The sequence below is a fragment of the Fringilla coelebs genome, assembly GCF_963513975.1.
Source record: "Fringilla coelebs genome assembly, chromosome: 18".
Taxonomy (NCBI): domain Eukaryota; kingdom Metazoa; phylum Chordata; class Aves; order Passeriformes; family Fringillidae; genus Fringilla; species Fringilla coelebs.
This window is the reverse complement of record NC_140044.1, coordinates 7,265,144-7,283,351: the sequence shown is the minus strand read 5'-3', so window position 1 is coordinate 7,283,351 and position 18,208 is coordinate 7,265,144. Positions and strand designations below refer to the sequence as shown.

Here is an 18,208-nt window from a genome sequence, read left to right as displayed (position 1 = left end):
CGGTCTCCGGGGCAACAGCGCCGCCGCCGCTGCCCCATTGGTGCCGCCCAGCGGAGGGGGCGGGGCTTGCCCGGGAGGGGCGTGGCCCCACCCGCGGCACCGGGGAGCCGCGTGTCCGCCTCGTGGGCTGCGCGTTCTCCGCCCGGCGCTCCCGTCCCCGCTGGGGGCCGACCCACGGGGAGACACCGCTGGGATGGGTGGCGGGGATGTGTTCACGAAGACGTCGGTGTTCCTACAACGCGTGGCGCCGAGCGGTGCAAGCCCTAGTGAGCGGCCCGGGGACTGTTCCGGGCCGGGGCTCTGCCCGGATGACCGGGAGCAGTGGGTGTCCCGGGAGCCCGGTGGGGCGGCAGGGCAGGGTTCAAGCGCAGCATTCCGGGGTGATATTCCCTGTTCCGGCCCGTCACACCCGTGCACAGGCTCCTGGCGAACCGCGAGGGGTGTGGGTGCTCCCGAGGGTGTGGATGTCAGGGTCACCGGGGACATCGGGGTGCCTAAACCGAGTGAGCAGCGGGTTACTGGCAGGAGCTGGAGCATCCTCGGGTGGGTGCCTGAGGGCACAGAGCGGTACCGGCGTACCGGGATGCTTGTCTGAAGGTACCAGGTGTCACCGGCGGTTCTGTGCTGCTCGGGTCGGGGTACTGGGGGCTGCCGGGCTACCGTGGGGGCGTTATCGGGGTATCGGTGTGCCGGGCTACCAGGGGGTAGCGGGGCGTGCCGTGTGCAGCGGGGGGGTACCGGGAGTACCGGGGTAGCGGGGCGTGCCGGGTAGCCGGGCGGCACCGGGGGTACCGGGGCGTGCCGCCCTGCCATTCTCTCCAGCAACCCCTCTCGGCGGGCGCCCATTGGCTGAGCGGGATCTGCCCCCCCGCCCCGCGGCCAATAGGAGGCGGGGGGCGGGGCCCTCCATTGACAGACCCGGCGCGGCGGTGTTTACCGGGGGCGGCGGGGGCGGGGCGGCCGTGTCTATAAGAGCGGCACCGGGGGGCGTGCGGCTCCCGGGCTGCCCGCACCGCCCCCGCGCACCCCCGACCCGCACCTGGACTCGCCGCAACCACCGTACACCATTCCCGACCGAAGCATCTGCCGACTTAACGGGGGACGCATCACCGGGGCGGCGAGGAGAGGAGCAACCCCGGGGCGGAGCCCTCACGGCGTGCAGCATCCCCGAGCCGCTACAGAGCATCCCGGAACATCCTCGAACCGGCGCCGAACATCCCCGGGTTGGTGTGGAGCATCCCCGAGACGGTATAGAGCATCCCGGAGCATCCTCAGACCGGTACCGAGCATCCTCGAGGTGCTACAGAGCATCCTCAGACCGGTACCGAGCATCCTCGAGGTGCTACAGAGCATTCCGGAGCATCCTCGGACCGGTGCAGAACATTCCGGGACAGGACCGCTGCAGAGCATCTCCGAGCGGGAGACCACCGGGCCATCCCGGGGCCCTTCCGGAGCATCTCCGCGGCCGCCGCCCCGGCGGAGCCGGCCCCGCCGTGCGCCCCCGGGCCCCGTCGCGGCCGCCTGCGCCCCGCCCCGCCGCCGCCCGCTCCGCACAATGGGGGCGGCGCGGCGCGGCGCGTAGCGGCGGGCGGGGAGGCGGCGGCGGGCAGGGAGGCGACGGCGGGAGGGGAGGAGGAAGAGGCGGAGGCGGCGGCGGGATACCCGGCTCCGGGATGGTGCAGCGCGGCGCGCGGGGCCGGGGCGCGGAGGCTCGGCGGGAGCCCTGCGCCCCGCTGCCCGCCCGTGACACCGAGCCCGCCTGGTGCAAGACGCCGAGCGGGCACATCAAGCGGCCCATGAACGCCTTCATGGTGTGGTCCCAGCACGAGCGCCGCAAGATCATGGACCAGTGGCCCGACATGCACAACGCCGAGATCTCCAAGCGCCTGGGCCGGCGCTGGCAGCTCCTCCACGACTCCGAGAAGATCCCCTTTGTCAGGGAGGCCGAGCGCCTGCGCCTCAAGCACATGGCTGACTACCCCGACTACAAGTACCGGCCTCGGAAAAAGGGCAAGGTGGGCACCGGAGCAGCCCGCCCGCGGCTCCCAGTGAAGATCAAGCCCTCGGTGTTGGGCCGTGTCTCTGGCAGCCGCAGGCAGCCCGCCAGGCAGTCCACCGGCCCCGACACCCCGCAGGAGCCCGCACCAGAGGTGCCCGCTGAGGACAGCCCTGTGGTGCCTGGCACGGCTGCCTGGCACCCGGCACCCGACGGGGAGCAGAGCCCCCAGGAGCCCCCTGCACCCCTGAGCCCTACCACACCCTGCCCGGAGCCAGGGAGGTCCCCAGAGAGCGGGTCCCCCTCTCCCATGTCGGCTGGGTCCCCTCCCTCTTCCTTCAGCTCCTCTGACGAGGAGCTGGAGGAGGAGCTGCTGGGGATCATGCCTGGGCGGGCGCCTGCCAGTGCCACCTGTGGTGCCCTGGACTGGTCCGTCTTCGACAAGGACCACGACCTCTACCCGCGGGGAGGCTCCTCACACTTCGAGTTCCCGGACTATTGCACGCCCGAGGTGACGGAGATGATAGCAGGGGACTGGCTCATGTCCAGCATCTCAGACTTGGTCTTTACCTACTGAGTCCCACGCTCTGCAGGTAACACTCATTTTTATTTTCACCCACAATCAGGTCATATCAAAAAACAACCCAGGAAAAAAAACAAACAAACCGAAACCAGCTGTTTACATGCAGGAATCAGGTATTTTGCCTTGAAGCTGCTGGAAGGCAGAGCCCCTGCTCCCCCCACCCCCTGGCACACACCCATTCTCCATCCGTCTGTCTGTCCGGCTCTCGCCTCGTGCCCGCAGGATGTATGGCCACCCGCTGCGGTTACTTGCCCGTGAAATGCATCTCATCGGGTTTTCATTGTCACACCCGGCCGCTTTCCCCCACGGCCCCGGCGCTGACAGCCATGGCTGCTCCCGGCCGCTCCCATCTGTGCCAGCACCGTGTGCCCTGCCGCTCTCCAGGAAGCAGGAGCATCCACGCCACCCCAGCTCTCGGTGCCCGCCCCACCTTCCCCATCCCTCGGAGAATGGCTGATTCAGTTTGGTTTTTGACTGCATTGAACGCATGGCTTCAATTTTCTCTTTGCAGCCCTTGGGGAGGGATGCCGGGCCATGCCAAACTGTCCCTTCCCAACTCCTTGTTTTGTGAGGGGTCCCTGGTTTGGGGGTTCAGTGTCCCACAACAGCGACTCCTTCCCTGTGGCGTGTGCTCCCCGCCACTGGCTTTGGGAAGAGTGAAGTTGTACACACGTGACGAGCACGTGGGCGCGGGAGGCTGTGTTGTTTCTCTCGCCAGGCAGTTGTGCAGGGAAAGCTGTGCCACGGAGGGAGCCCCTGTCCGGAGTCACCCCAAAATTGTATGGGGACCAGCCCTTCACTAAGCAGCCAGCCCTCATTTTAACCTTGGAGCCTGTGCCAGTGCAGGACCTGCTGTGGGCTGGCTGACCTTGGCCAGCAGAGCTGGGTGTCACTGTGCCCAGCCGTGGCACGTGGTGCTGCCGGGGTGGCAGGGAGCAGCATGGAAGGGCAGGGTGGCAGCGAAGGGCAGCTGTGTGAAATCTGCCTTAAGCAACCACCCAAACTGGTCCAAGAGCAGCTGCAGCCAGTGGTGGTGGGCGTGTGGGGTATAGGTGATGCTCTGGCGCAGGGCTCCTCCACACAGCATCACGCTGGGCTCCGCTGCCAGCCACGCCAAGAGCAGGGACATGCTGGCAGGGAAGATGCTGCTGCAGCGGCTCCTCCAGCTGGGATTTTCTTTGCTTTTCCTAATGGCTCCTTCCTGCGACAGCCGCCTCCTCCCACTGCCGGGAGCACGTGGCTGCAGTGCTGGCTCGGCAGCTGCCGCAGGCTGTGGTTGGGGGGGCAGGGGCTGTGCTCTGGTACAGCTGTGCTGGGTGGGGACCCCACACATCCCTGGGGACGTGGTCATGGCTTGGGCTGGCAGCGTTTGCAAGCCCAGCTGTACTGGGCTCGGCAGCAGCCCCTGCTTGAAGCAGCCCCTGCAGTCCCCCATGACCCCGATTCCCCAGGGACTCTGGATTTGTGGAGGCCCCTCGGATCCTTCCCTGCCAGTGGGGTGCTGGCAGCAGCAAAGCACCCGCTGCTTGGGACTCTGCCTCCCTGTTCTGGGGCTGCCGGTTCCCCCAGTCACAGGCTACCCCATGCTTGACCCTTGCCGTCAGGCTCGACTGAGCCGTGACCAGGGGAAGGACATGCCCCCCCCTCCCATGTGCTGGCATCCCCTGAGGGTGCCTCGGAGTAGGTGCCTGGCCCTGCTGCTGGAGCTGCTGGTGGCCCTGGCTCAGCCGTGGGGATAGGCACTGCAGAGCAGGGAGAGATGTGTCCCTGGGCCCTTTGCAGGGATGCTTGATGTCCCCCAGCCCAGTTCCTGGGGACCCCTCGAGGCCCCCCGCGATGGTCAACCATCAGCAGTGTAGATGTGTCGGTGTGTAGCGGTAGCTGTGCGTGTGTGTTGGCATTAGCCACGGTGTTTTGGTACCCCCGTGCGGGTGCCAGCCTGCGGAGCCAGGCGGGCATCACGCATCAGACACGTGTTCCCTGGATAGAGCGCGTCCTCTTCTCTGCGTCCCCTCCCTCCCCGGCCGTCCCCCACCGGATCCAGTCCCGCCCCCAAAGGTGGAAAAGCCAAATAAGCGCCGGGACAGCCGTGATTCTGGCAGCCTGCTCCCGCCTCACCGCCGCCTCGGGGGGACTTTGCCTTCCACCCCCTGGGCAGCCCCGCTCCAGAAGCATCTGAAGCCGCCTCCCAAGTGTGAGCCGGGTTTGGGGTTCCCGTGGGGTCCGGCGGCCCCAGAGCTCTCTAACACACACGGATCTCACCCAGCACCTCGGTGCCTTCTTGGCGTGCACAGCCACCCCATGCTTTGGCCAGGGCTTCTCGGGGAGGGCGCTGAGGCTGACAGTCACCTGCCCTCCATCCCTGTCCATGGGGAAGCCAAAGCCCCCAGGTACCAGCAAGGCCTGAGGCCACACTGAGGGTCTTGCATCACACGTGTGCTTTGCTGACCCTGCAGCTCAGGGCTCAGCTTCCGTTCCTAGGGGGGACACAGGTCCCAGTGGTCCCCTATGTGCTGTGCATCACCCTTGAGCCAGGGTGATCCCTCCACAGACTGTCAGGCGAAATATTTCCTCAGGAGCAGGTTCTGGGGTCGGTGCCAGAACCGGAGCCAGTGCCGGGGTCTCCTGCCCTGGCCACAAGCACAACATCATCCGCTTTGTCCCCGTCCTCACCCCTGTCCCCCTCCTCGAGTCTCGCCGGGTGTGTTTGTCAGGGAGAACCGTCGTGGACAGTGGTGGATTTTCTGTGCCGTGTGGTTGTAGTGCTTAGAGACCCCCCCAGCGTGCGGCCCCCTCCCGCTGCGCCCCCGCTGCCCGGTGCTGGCTGGCATGCGTGTGCGAGCGTGTGTGCGTGCGCGTGCGACATCCCGTCATCACTCCAGACAAAGCGAATAATAATAATAATGATAGTAATAATAAATAATAAAAATAAACCAAACCTCTCTCAGGAAGCAGCTGCCCTGGCGGCGGCCGAGTGGGCCGGGGGTACCCGGAGCTGGCGGGGCCCCGGCGCAGCCTGCGGACGGGCGCCAGCGCTCGGGGTCACCTTTGTAGTGTTGTGTTAGTGAAGGGTCCCTGTGTCTGTTATCTTGGAGAAACAGGATTTTAGCCGAGGGGCAGTGACGACCCCATCTGGGTCCGTCTTGGGGGTGTGACATGGCTGGCCCTTGCTCTGCAGAACCTCGGCTAACAATGATCCTGACTGTTGTGATTATGGAATAAAGTGTGTTGGTCTGCTCTGAACGGTTCTGGCTCCTTCTGTGCTGCCTCACTCCTCCCAGGGGAATTTGGGCTATGTGAGGTCTCCAGGGAGAAGTGGGATTCCCAATGGCCAGCATCCAGCTCCCAGGCATATCAATTCCCACCCTGAGCCCCAGTTCCTACGGTCTCTCCTGCAGCGGGGAGGTTCACCCTCATCCGTCAGTGTGGGCTGGGCGTCCCTGGGAGCCGTGTGAGCATGTGCATGTATGTGCACGTATGTGCTGTGCATATGCAGCCCCTCGCCCCACCCGAGTGTGCGTGTGGGCAATCCCGGCGCCGCCCCCGACTCCGTTCAGCCGGGGGAGGGGATCGAGTGTAATCGGGGAGGGGGGGGTCGGAACTGGAGAGGGAGGGAACTGGGGGTGCCAATCCAGACCCACAGGGGGGCCCGGGGGGGGATGGGGGCACGGGGTCACGCGCCACTTGCATCACACCCAGACCCCCGCCCCCAGTCTCACCGCAGCTGTTGCCACGGCAACAAGAGGAGCCCAGAGCATCCCCGGGTACTGCCAGCCCCTCCCGCTACTCTGGCGCTGCCGGGGACCGGGCTGTCCCCGAGGGAGGAAGAAGTGCAGGGGTTGCCCATGCCACGGCGACCCCCCAAGTCCGCAGGCTGCACCCACGGGACAGCCCCCAGCACCGGCCGGGGCCTGGGCGGTACCACAGGGGCAGCAATGTTCCAGTGTGGAGTCACTGCAGCCGCCGGCAATGGGATTCCCCTCTGCACAGAGGCATTGCTGGGAGCTGGGAGGACCATGGGGCAGCCACAGTCAGAGCTCACTGGCCATCACCACTGCCCCCATCACTTTGGTAAGGTCAGGGCCACACGGGGCTCTTGTCTAGTGTCCAACATGACCCACACAGGCACATGCACACATTGCCACTGGCCTGGTTCTGAGTCACAGGAGGCAGCAGCCTCTTGGCTACCCCAAAGGTGCCACATACCTCCTGCCACCACTCCTCCTTCCCCCCCTGCTGCCCAAAGGGTGTTCCTCCCAAAGGGATTCAAGCACTGTTGAGAAAATGGCTCCTGGAGAAGCCACAGGCAATTAAAAATAGCCAACAGAGCTGCCAGACTTGAGCCATCCAGACAAAACCGCTTCCAGCCTGGCCAAGGCGGCTGCATCACCCCAGCTCAGCGAAGCGTGCCCTGGGAATTGGGCACCATGCCCGGGATCTCCTCCTGCAGCCGGGCACCCAGCCTGGGGTACAGGGCAGGCTGGCAGGTCAGGTTATTTCCAGCCCCATGCTGCTGATGGGGGGGACACCCCGGAGAGCCAGCAGCACACACAAGGCCTGGCGCTGGCCCAGAGGGAGGCAGATGGATGGAGAACAGTGACCGGGGCACACACACACCCTTTGGCTCCGCTCCTGCTCCTCTTCCCACGGGGCTGCTGGGTGTGAGGCCACACTGAGCTGGCCTGGCCACTGCAGGAAAGGTGCCAGTTCTGGGCCCTAGGGTGCCACAAGAGCAGATCTGGCAGCCCTGGTCTGTGGAGGGCAGGAAGTGTGTTTAGTAACTGTTTATTTTACAGTTTTAGGGCTTGTAGAAATCTGCATTTACAGGGGGTGTATAAGTCTTTGTACAGAGCAACTGAAGCACCCTGGTCTCTTCCCAGGCCCTTCTCCCCGCACTGGGGACAACACAAGAACTAAAGTGCATCATGGCCAGGGAATGGAGGGGCTGCAGGGCCTCCTTCTGGGAGGGCTCCAGCCATCCCCTCCTTCAGCGTACAGAGCAGTCCTGGGCCCTCCAGCAGCATTCCCAGGTCACCACACTCTCCTGCACCAATGGTTTCTAAAGTGCTAAGTGACCCAGCCCCCAGTTCTGCTCTGCTGCTCTGGGGGTGCCAAGGGGCCAGGAATGGGCTCTGCCTTCAGCCACACTGGGAAGACCCCCTGAGCAGCCCCAGGTCTCTCCAAGGCCACTGGCACCATTGAGGAGAGGAGGGAACAGGCCTTGCTGCCTGCCTAGACAAGGGCAGTTTCACTCACTCCACATTTCACCTGCAGAGGCAAAGGGAACTCCTGCTCAGAGCTTCAGGGGAACACAAGTCAGGAATGAAAACTGCCCGCCTGCCCTCTGGCCAGAAAGGCACATCCCTTCCATGAGCAAGGGCCCGTGGGGCAAACCAGAACACACCCAGGGCGGTTATGGACCAAGATGGGTGGGAGTGGGGGGTGCTGAGCTTTGCAGGGCATGAGTTTTCTTCTCTATCCTAAAATCCCTTCAAACAACACCTCCTTTTCAGTTGTGCAGCCCCTGGGCATGGCACAGATGGCTTTGGGCACAACACAGCAATGATGGGGCAGTGGGAGGGAGCCATGAGGGACAGGTAAGGACACTTGAAGGAGATTTAGCAGCTTGGGGGAGAGGTAGAGGCATAGAGTGTCTATTGGCTCTGTCTCAGTGGGACACTGAGTTGTCTAGAAGGATTTGCTGCTTAGCTTAGAGGGCAGGGAGTGCTGGGACTGCCAATGGAACTGGTGGGGAGATGGGAGCTATGCAGGGGTCAGGGTGGCCTTTCTGGGAAACCCCTCATGTTATTTCCAGAGGTCATGCTGAAGCCTAATCAGCTGGTGGGGGAGGTTTTTGTCACATTTCCTAGTGCAACAACTTCTATCCTGTGTAAAGTGTTTCACAAGGTGGAGAAAGCCTTTCTCCCTGTGAGCATGTTAATGTCCACTTCCAGAGCTATTGAAGAAGTCTGCAATGGGTGTTTACAATGGCACTAAGACTTGTGGTAGCATAACCTGGCACATGACAATACACACCCTTGGCAGGGTGACCACACTCACGCTCACTTCACTGACCCCAGATATGGTCATGGTACTGCCAGCACAGCAGTGGCAGTGCCTGAGAGCTGAGGGGAGCTAAGGTCTGCTCCTGGCCCCTACAAACAGATCAGGCTGCAAAGATGTGGAAGCAAAAACTTAGACACTGAACACAGTGTTACACACTGAAGAGAAGCTCACAGCATTGTGCTGGCCAGAGTGTGGGAAAGGTTTGGCTCTGCTCAGAGGGTGCCCAGAGGACAGGGAAGAGCTGGAGCACCAGCAAAGCTGAAGGCAGATCGTGGGGAACACTGGAGCAATGAAGAGCCAAAGGGCTGCCCTGTTCCTCAGGAGTGCAATGCCCCCTACCCTCACACACGCAAGCACCCAGAACAAACCCTGTTGGACACTCCTCCAGGCGAAGATCTACTCTCGTTCCCACTAGTTTTCCCCATGGAGAAAACAGAATCATTTGGGCACAGCCCACACACAGCTCTCCCTCTGTAGAGTCACCTGAGCACAGCCTGAACTGCCAAATTTGTCCATACCTCTGGTTCCTCAGGAGACAGCAGGAGTGCCTGTCTGCTCACCCTTGCACAGGGAGAGGGGAACAAGGTGAGCATGGTGTGGGGAACCGTCCTGCTGGGCTGGTTCCCTCAGCCTCTGTCACAAAGGCCAAAAGTGTTACTGGACATAGTAAGAATAAAAAATAATCTTCAGACAGGTTGTTTCTGGACACGTCCTTCATCACACATCAGCCCTTCCTGCTGGGGATGGATGCAGTGACAGCAAAGGCCCTTCCTCTGGCTTCAGGGGAAAATCTGCAGCTGAAACTTGGGTGCCCACTCCAGCGCACTCTTCACCATAGCCAGGGCAGCTGCTCCCAGTGCCACTGTCAGCCCCATCACGGCCAGCTTGACAAAGCGGTTGGTCCGGGGCTTTGTCAAGATGGATTTTGTCCGCTCCTCCCCTCGGAGCCGCTCCTCCCCTCGGAGCCGCTCTCTAAAGCGTTGCCTCAACACAGTGTCTGGTCTCTGCTGCACTGATGCCAACTCAAAGTCCTTAAAAGTGGAAGCCGCAGTTCTGCAAGAGAAGGAACAGGTCAAGGAGTGTCCCCCTGCTCAGCCCAGGGACCAGCCTCCCGTCAGGAAGATCTCCACAGGGAGGCAAGGCCTGGCAAGGGGATGTAGGGAGCACATGGGCTGCCCAGCACTCACCGTTCCGCCTGAGCTGCCTGAGCTGCCTCCTTTGCGAGTTCAGAAGGTGGGAACTGGACAAAAAGGTCCCCGGCTTTGCTGATCAGAGACTCATAAGGAAGGTCCTGTGGGATCTGGGACAGGAGGTGGTGGACAGAGGCCATGTCACACTCACAGTCCAGAACTTCATGCTCCCGGTGCAGGACGATCTGCAGAGGAGTGAGAGGAGGACAGACAAGGAAGTGGGGACAACTTCTTGGCAGATCCTGGCACTTGTTTCAGAGCCAGAAGAAAAAAACCACTTTACTTCCAGCTGAAAGACCTTCTTCAAGAGGAAACACTGCAGTGAAGCATTCACCGGGAAGAGAAATGCCAAACCCCTTCTGAGACTCTGAGGCCATGGGAAGCCTCTTTCAGGGTACTTAGGTCTGTCTGTTGAGCAGAGCCTGCTATTGGCAGGCTGGAGATGGGGGTAGAACCTCAGCAGGGTTTGACTTCATGACTTGCCCTCTGCTATAGGAGAATGGGCAAGTGGATGCACAGTGCAGGGCTGTCCCCAGCCAGCCAGGCATCCCAGTATGTGACCAGAAGCAGGACCAGCACATGAGAGGAAACAAAAACACTGTGTCATGCTGCCTCCACAGCACTGAACTGGTAAAGCACATTGGGACACCCTCAGGCTGCCCTTAGTTCCCCTGGATCCCACCTGCTCTTTACCATCACCAAGGACATCAGTGACTGCATCTGCAGAGCAGGGTACAGCTGGGGACAGCACCAGCACTGGGTTTTCCAGCCTCCCTCTGCAGCCCCGAACTCCTATAACCTCAGAACAGCGCAGTTAATCCCTGACCATTCCATCAATACCTACCACAGCTGCAAAATAAATGGGCATCAGTGGGTGGCAAGCCAGGAAGAAGTCATATAATCGCACAACGTGCCGGAAGTCAGATAAAACGTGGCCAAACCATGTGATCAGCCAGCTGAGAGCAAAGATGGTTCCCACCTCGGCACTACATAGAGAAAGAGCCATTAGGTCAGCCTGGAAACAGGGATGAAATGGTCCCAAGCCAGCCCTGTCCTGCACAGCCATGCCTGGGGAAATAGAGCTGGCTGTCAGTGGAGCACTGAATCCGCCCAGAGCGGGAACTGCACCTCTGACAGAAAAATTGTTTATCCCCTGTGCCACCCTCTGTGGGAAAGTGCTGCCACTACTTGTGTCACATCCAGTGGGGGCCACAGCAGAGGCCAAACGCTGCTTTCAGGAGACCCTGAATGTGTCATGTAACATGGCACTGTCTGGCTTGCTGGCCTGAGGGCAACTGAAGTCCTACAGCATAGACTGATGTTTGGGTTCCTTCCTACCCTGAGGGCTTACTAATTCTGGGAGTTTGCAATCAGGGTTGGTACCCAAAGACATTCTGGCAGTGAAAAAAACCACACACCTGCCCAAAAAAGGGCTCTGAACTGACTCTTCCCATTCACCTTCCTGCTTCTGATTTGATCTGCCCAGACACACCTGTGTGTCCTTAATGCAAAACCTAGGAATTATCCCCAGAACTAACAACAAACTACAGCAAGGTCCCACCAGCCACACAAGTGGTCACATGAAGCAGTTGTAGCATTTGTACAACACTGTTCCCAAATCCCCAGCCCTACCAATACAGACTGCAGACAAACGGGCTGAAGATGGCACCAGGTAAAACCCCTCCAGACAGGCACCACAGGTTTGAGCCCATTCAGAAACAAGTGCCACATGCCTCTAGGGTGCCACCATCAGCTGTGGGACAGCTGTTGACTCCCTGAGGAAGCCACTGTGGTGCTGGGGATGTGCGGGTAAAAATGGCCCTGTGAACAGTAACCTGAGACAGGCAGGGAAGAGTCAGGAGGCTCTAAGGGAACATTTGCATACCTCTGCATGAAGTCATGCACCTCAGGGTTCACCTGGTCTATGATGGGCATCAGGTAATTTAAAATGTGCTTGGTATTATCCATCGTTGAGTCCATAAAATCCCTGAGGAAAGATTTAAAAGAATCTTTGTCAAACAACAATGTCAGCGAGCTCTCCCTCTAGGGAGGCAGCAGAAGGTGAAGTACATGCAATAAACAGCCTTGCTGGCAGGGTGGTTCCCAGTCCCAAGGAATTCTGTCCCTTTGGAGCAGCCTCCTTCCAGCTTGGGACAGTCTGGGACACATGGGGCTGACCTGCACACAGAACCCAGGCCCAGACCATCATGCTGCTGTCAGCTGACACTTGTTATTTTGCTGCAGTGCACACAAGAACTGTAAAGCCTTTCCAGTACCCAAAGTCTGACTCCTGCCTGGGAGAGATAATCCCTCCAAACCACACTCTCCAGCTGGAAGCTTGCTCTTATTTCAGTGCACAAACGGGAAAGACTCTTCATGTGGGGTACAGGACACTGGTAGTACAGACCATGCTGCCCAGGGCTATGCAAGGACAAGTGGGAGGCAGGAGCTGAGCCAGCCCACAGGACTGGAGAGGCCCTGACAGCTACACACCCACGGATAATGCATGTGCATTGGCTTTTCCAACTCCAAGAGATGCTATAAATTAACTGACAGCCTTCAATTATCCCTTCCCCAGGGCACAGCTCCCTGCAAAGCCACGTGCTGTTGTGTGGTCAGGCTGCTCTCAATCACCCTCTGGGTACAGGCATGACAGGCAGCTGCTTTAACCCAAGGCTCTGCCTTCCCAGCTCCCCTTCCAGGCCAGCTCTACCTGCACAGGTGTCCCCTCAGCCTGAGGACACGTAGCTGGCTCCTCTCCTCCCACTGAGTACCTGAGATGATGTGTTGAGAGCTTCTCCACCAGTGCTGTGGCCAGCCTGTCCCCCACCACCAGGAGGAAGGTGACCACGATGTCATGGTATCCCTGGTAGTAGTGCAGCTGGGGGTTGCGCTGGAGGACGTGGAGGATGATATCGATGAGCTCCTCCTGCAGTCCTTCCCTCTGGTCATCTGGCATCCCTGAGGGAACAGCAAAGGTGGGACAGCTGTGTCACCTACCAGTACCTGCTGCGGGAGCAAGGGCGACTGTGGTGTGCAAGGAGAGCATTTGTGCATTTACTAACCTGCCTGATCCCAAGGGATGTGATGCATAAGGGGAGGGTGGTAAAACTGGCAGAAAAAACTATCCAAAGCCCTAATGTTGTCTCCCAAAACTCTGCAGGGCCAGGGGAACCTGGCCAGTTGCTGAGAGGTTTAATCTTTAGATCTGCAAGGAAGCCATGTGGAGGATGGGAGCAGGATTTACAGATGTTTGCACAGTGCGGCTGTGAAGAGAGAATTGTTCTACACATCCAGCACAGATGAGGGTGTTTTAGTAATTTTTAATTTCCCAGGAGTTCTAGAAAAAAGTTCAACAGGACCCATTTTCACAGAAACTATGCCAACTGCATCAGACTGCGAGGCCTCCACCAGCACAACTTTCTGTCAGTCCCCTGCTAACAGCATGTGTTTAGGGACAGGATGTCACAGGGAAAACATTGTTCCTGCCTTGCACAGCTGCAGCCAGTTTCTGGCAGCCCTTGTCAACAGATAAAACACCCAAAGGCCAAGCAGAGAGTCCCAGCAGAGATCCTGCAATGACAAAGTTCTCCTTTTCCTCTGCTTCACTAATGCTGCTAAAAATAGGCAGGAGGCTGCCATTCAAGGGCAAAAAAATCCGTAGGAGCAGAGCCTCCAGGAATCAGGCCCGCACACAGCATCCATGCCTGCAAGAATCAGAGTGAATCAAGTGTTTATACAAAATAAAAGTGGCAGAAGGGGGAGGCAGATTCTGGCCAGAAATAACGACTGCTCTGCACAGAGAGCTGCCGGATTTAGCATTTTATAAATAACACAAGGCACCAGCCTCCCATCAGAACTAAACAACTGCAAAACCATTTTGCTTCTAGATGTTTTAAGTTCTGTTAAATTTGGTGCAAGAACCTGATTTTCAGACTGTTTTATACCAGAGGTTGTTCTAAGCACAGACAAACCCGCCTTCCCTGCCCCTGAGCTAGACCATGGACTAAAATAAACCAAAGCAAATGGCATGTTTCTCAAGCTTTCCATCTGTCCTAATCTCAACAGGTCATGGTGCACAAGATCCATGCAGGATCCTTCCTCTCTCTGCTGCAACTGTCTGCCAATAGCAGCCTCCTGGCAGAGGGGCACACTGGGGCAGGGGAAGTGGAACATTGGAAAAGCCACATCAAAAACCATCTGTGCAGAGACAGCTGAAGGAAACTGATGGCTGCAGAAGAGCTTCACTGCAAGAAGCATCTGCTGGCAGCTCACGTGGAAAACATTTTCTAGAAGTCAGGCCCTTGGAGTAATAATGGAGCGTCACCTTCTGCAGCCTCCTAGGGAGGTGTGAGCCAGGAGGAGCCCCATGGCATTGCTCTTGCCCCTGAGAGTGGGAAGAGCAGAATCCCCCTCACCTGGCGGGAAGCGGCGCAGGGATCGCCGCACATCCAGTAACACTTGCTGGTAATCCTTATTGTCCTCTCGCAGCTCCTCCCTTGCTGAGAAAAAGAGGAACAGGATTAACATGAAGCACTGCAATGGTACTGGGGAAAGAGTGAGGTGAGGGAGCTGGGAAGATCCCTGCTCAATGTGGACATGATGTTGCACACACCCCCTACTCCACTGTATATCCCTTTTCTCATGTCACACCTTAGTCCTGTCCTTGCACTTTCACTGCCACACACTCTGACACCAGCAGCAAATGAGACAATTATTTCTTTAGACAACACATGTTAAAATGCTTAAACTGACAGCAGCACTCCCAGCACTCCTAGAAACATCTCTGCTCCACAGTTTTGCTGTGCAATTCAAAGTGTATTCAGCAGCAGCACTGGAGGAGTGCTGTGGAGACCATAAAGAATCATTTATGAAATAGAAACAATTCAGAAGAAAATCTCACCCAGGATTAGCTAAGACAGTTAAAACAGAAAAGATCAGTGAGCCAACAAATTCCTTCTATGAGATCATGTTAAGTTAAACCTTGTCTTCCAGCAGCTCTGGTCACCTCACATCACCCTAATGCCACCCAGCTCTGGACTGAGGTGGGGGGATGCATGTTTCCAAACAACCACAGATTCAGGAACAACAACATAATCTGTCCTGGGTGACTCTAAAGCTACAGGACCTAGAGCTCCTGCATTGCTAAGGTTTAAAAACCATCTGGGTACTTCACCAGGAAGGTTGCTGTCCCTGTGCCTGTTCTGACCAAAAAAACCACACAACAAACTGCTTCCTGGGAGAGACACATCAGGAGAATTTTGGCCACACCAGGGCTCAGCACAGCCACCTCTTCATGGGAGCAAAACAAATCAAGTCTGATTCTTTCTGCTGCACGTGAACTTACATATGTCAGCTAATGCTCAGGGCTATGCTGACTGCATCCACAATGAACTGATTCCATGACTATCACTAAAGAAAACAACAAATGATGTTTTTATAAGTCATGTATTGTTTACATACAACACAGTATTGGTGCTGAAGTGAGTCCCCTTTGTACATGAGCTTAGTGGGAAATACAACACACACAGGGAAAAGACAGGTCAGAAAGCACGTCCCTCCTCTAGGGACAAAGTTCACTGAGCTGCTCCTCCCAAGCAGCTGAGTCCAGGCTGTTCCATACCTGGAAGAGGGGGCAGGTCGTCTGTATTAACACTGAGGAGCTTTGGCCACACTTTGCGCCGGATCTCATCCGTGAGCAGCCCGCCCTCGCTGATCGCCATCCGCCTCAGCGTTGCCACGTTGATGGGGTCGCTGTTCAGAGCCTGGTAAATCTCTGCCACTTTTCTTTTCTTCTTAGCATCAAAGTCTGCAAAAGGTCACAGAGACATGAGCTGACAGGAGGTGGCAGCACACAGCGGGGGCTAGCAATAGCCACTCACAGTGATGTCACACACACACACACACACACAAGGGAGATGACACAGGACAGTCACCACACTGTCAGGACAGGGATGACTTTGGTGGGGACCCCTCCAGCTGAGTGTCCCCATTTTTTCAGGCTCAGCATTGGGAGCACCTCAAAGGGCACTCTCACTACTTCCCTGTCCTGGGGGTCCCACTGTGGGGGGCAAATGCTGCTCCTCCTGACACCGGAGCCACCACCAGTGCCCAGACGGAGCCCTTGGCTCCTGTCCTTCCCAATGGCTCACGGCTCCAAACAGGATCAAGACAGCCCTGCAAAGCCATCCTGAAACTCTTTGCCAGCTCAGATGTCAAATGTTTCCTAAGACCAGGACTTAGGAAAGTGTTCAAAAAAAGGTTAGGAAAGTGTTCCCAAAACTGTGTTCCTACCGACTCCCAGGTGCATCCGTCCTAGGAAGAAGCCTGAGTATTTCCACTGACAGCAACAGACACAAGAAAGGACATAATTACACCAGAGTTAAAGAATCATAAGCACATTGATTTGTCCTACAACAAACACCTACCTGCCAGCCATCAGTACACACACAGCTCAGCCAGTAGGAAATAATTCCCACTGTTTTGAGGAGCACAGGAACGCAGGGCAGGGAGGGAAGGGGTAATACACAAACCACACAGTGCTCGGGTTAGACACACTTACAGTACACCAGAGCGCTTCCCAGGGAGCGGAGAAGGGACACTACTTCACACCACATGGTGGAATTTGTCACCGCTGCCTCACGTGAGGAAAGAGAGAAGCAGCCGAGAGCCACTCGATATCCCACACTGGAGGAGTTCCCAGGAGGGAGGCTTTGCTGAGCAGCTGGGGGACTGGAGTGCAGGATGAGGCCACAAACACTGCCTTTCCCTAAAGGCTTTTCCCATAGATGCAACTCTTGGGATCCAAACCGGATTCATTCTACAAGGGACGTGTCCAAATAGGATTGGGGGTGGGAGGAATTAAAAGGATTTCGATGGAGAAACAGCTGTTTCCCAAGGCCGCGCCCTCCCGGGAGATAGGGGAGCTCGTTCCTCTGCCCACGTGGCACCTCAGCCACTGCCCCGGCCCTGCTCCTGCGAGCTCCTGGCTGGAAGTGCAGCTCTCAGCGAGGTCTGAAGGGAGCCGGCATGTCGGCAGGCTGTTCACACACACGGACGCTAAGTAGGTCGAGCAGTGGATGCTGTTCCTTCTCAAAGATCTTTTTAAAACACTTCTTGGATCAAAACAAACTGTAACAGCCTACGACAGAGCTCCACCTCCCTCCAAATTCCAAGATCCTGGTAACATTAAATCTCCTATCACTCACACAGTGACTACAGTTTCTTTTATTTCCTTTCCGGCCCCTTGTGCAAGCAGAGTTATTTGCACAACAGAAGCCAGCTCTGCTCAGCCAGTTCCCTATTCCCAGCCAGTTCCCTACCCCCAGCTGTTCCTGATCCCCTGCCACACGCACACACTGGGTTGTCACATACCGATGCCTCGGGAAGGAGGAGACAAAGCCTACGGGAGAAAGAACTGTACACACACAAAGAACTTAAGGAGTAGTGGGAAAGAAGCAGCACATCTTGCGGACTCCTCCTCTCAAACTTACTAAAAAAGACCGCAATATTTACAGTTTTCAAACACACAGGGGACAACAGCTGCGAGTATTACCAAAACCAGTGCACTGCAAAAAATGTTTTATGCAACCACAAGACCTTAACTCGCAGGTTCACCCTAGGGAGAAGAGACACAAACGCAAGGTGAGGGCGGTCTACAACCCAGATGAGTCCGTCGGGGGTTCTGCACCGCTGCAGGCACCGGGCACCGACACACGGCCTCGCCAGGTCTGGCCAGCCCGGCGCTGCCGCAGAGCCCCCGGTCACTGCCGGGGACCGCCCTCGGGCATCAACCGCGCCCGGCTGCTTCCTACCCGCCCGAGCCCGAGGCGCCCGCACAGCCGCAGGGTGGGACGGACCCTTCGCTCGGTCGCGGGATCCCCGGGACCCCCGGCTCCCCCTCCCGCTCCCGCGGGGCGGCTCCGAGCGCAGCGCCGGCCCCGCCCCGCCGCCAGGGGGCGCCGCCGCGCCCGCAGGGGGCGCTCCAGCCCCCGCCCCCTCAGCGGAACCACCGCCCCCCGCCCGCCGGGCCCGGCCCAGCCCGTACCGTGGCCGCCGACGCCGTTGCGCGGCGGGCTCTGCCGGCCCATGTTCCCGGGCTCTGCGGCGCATTCCGGGCCGGACACCCGACCGGACCGGGCCGGGGCTCCGCGCTCCCCGCGCCGTCCGGTCCCGTCCCGCCCCCGCCCGCTCCCCCCGCCCCCCGCCCGCCGGCGCGCGGGCGGGACGTCACGGCGCCGCAGTGCGCAGGCGCGGCGCCACTAGGCGGGCCACACGGGCGGGGGCAGCCGCGCATGCGCGAAGGGCGGTGCTCGGCCTGACTGTGCCCGCCCCGAGGGCGCCTCAGGGGCTGTTTGAATCCAACAAAAACCA

The 18,208-nt window shown here is 58.7% G+C and overlaps 2 protein-coding genes across 2 annotated transcripts; one reads left to right on the top strand and one right to left on the bottom strand.

Annotated features, from left to right (window-relative positions):
* Window positions 1-1,673: 1,673 nt before the first annotated feature.
* SOX12 (SRY-box transcription factor 12) lies at window positions 1,674-5,716 on the top strand (the record flags this gene model as incomplete). The annotated part of the gene is made up of 1 exon (XM_084217677.1): window positions 1,674-5,716. The coding sequence occupies one exon, from the start codon at window positions 1,674-1,676 to the stop codon at window positions 2,571-2,573; it is 900 nt and encodes a 299-aa protein (XP_084073803.1). The 3' UTR covers window positions 2,574-5,716.
* Window positions 5,717-7,386: 1,670 nt separating this feature from the next.
* On the bottom strand, window positions 7,387-18,017 carry TBC1D20 (TBC1 domain family member 20). The gene is made up of 8 exons (XM_084217741.1): window positions 17,883-18,017; window positions 15,459-15,644; window positions 14,254-14,337; window positions 12,610-12,796; window positions 11,721-11,822; window positions 10,680-10,821; window positions 9,833-10,020; window positions 7,387-9,698 (listed from the first exon to the last, which is right to left on the bottom strand). Exons 1-8 carry the CDS (start codon window positions 17,923-17,925, stop codon window positions 9,425-9,427), a joined length of 1,206 nt encoding a protein of 401 aa, XP_084073867.1. The 5' UTR covers window positions 17,926-18,017; the 3' UTR covers window positions 7,387-9,424.
* Window positions 18,018-18,208: the final 191 nt, after the last annotated feature.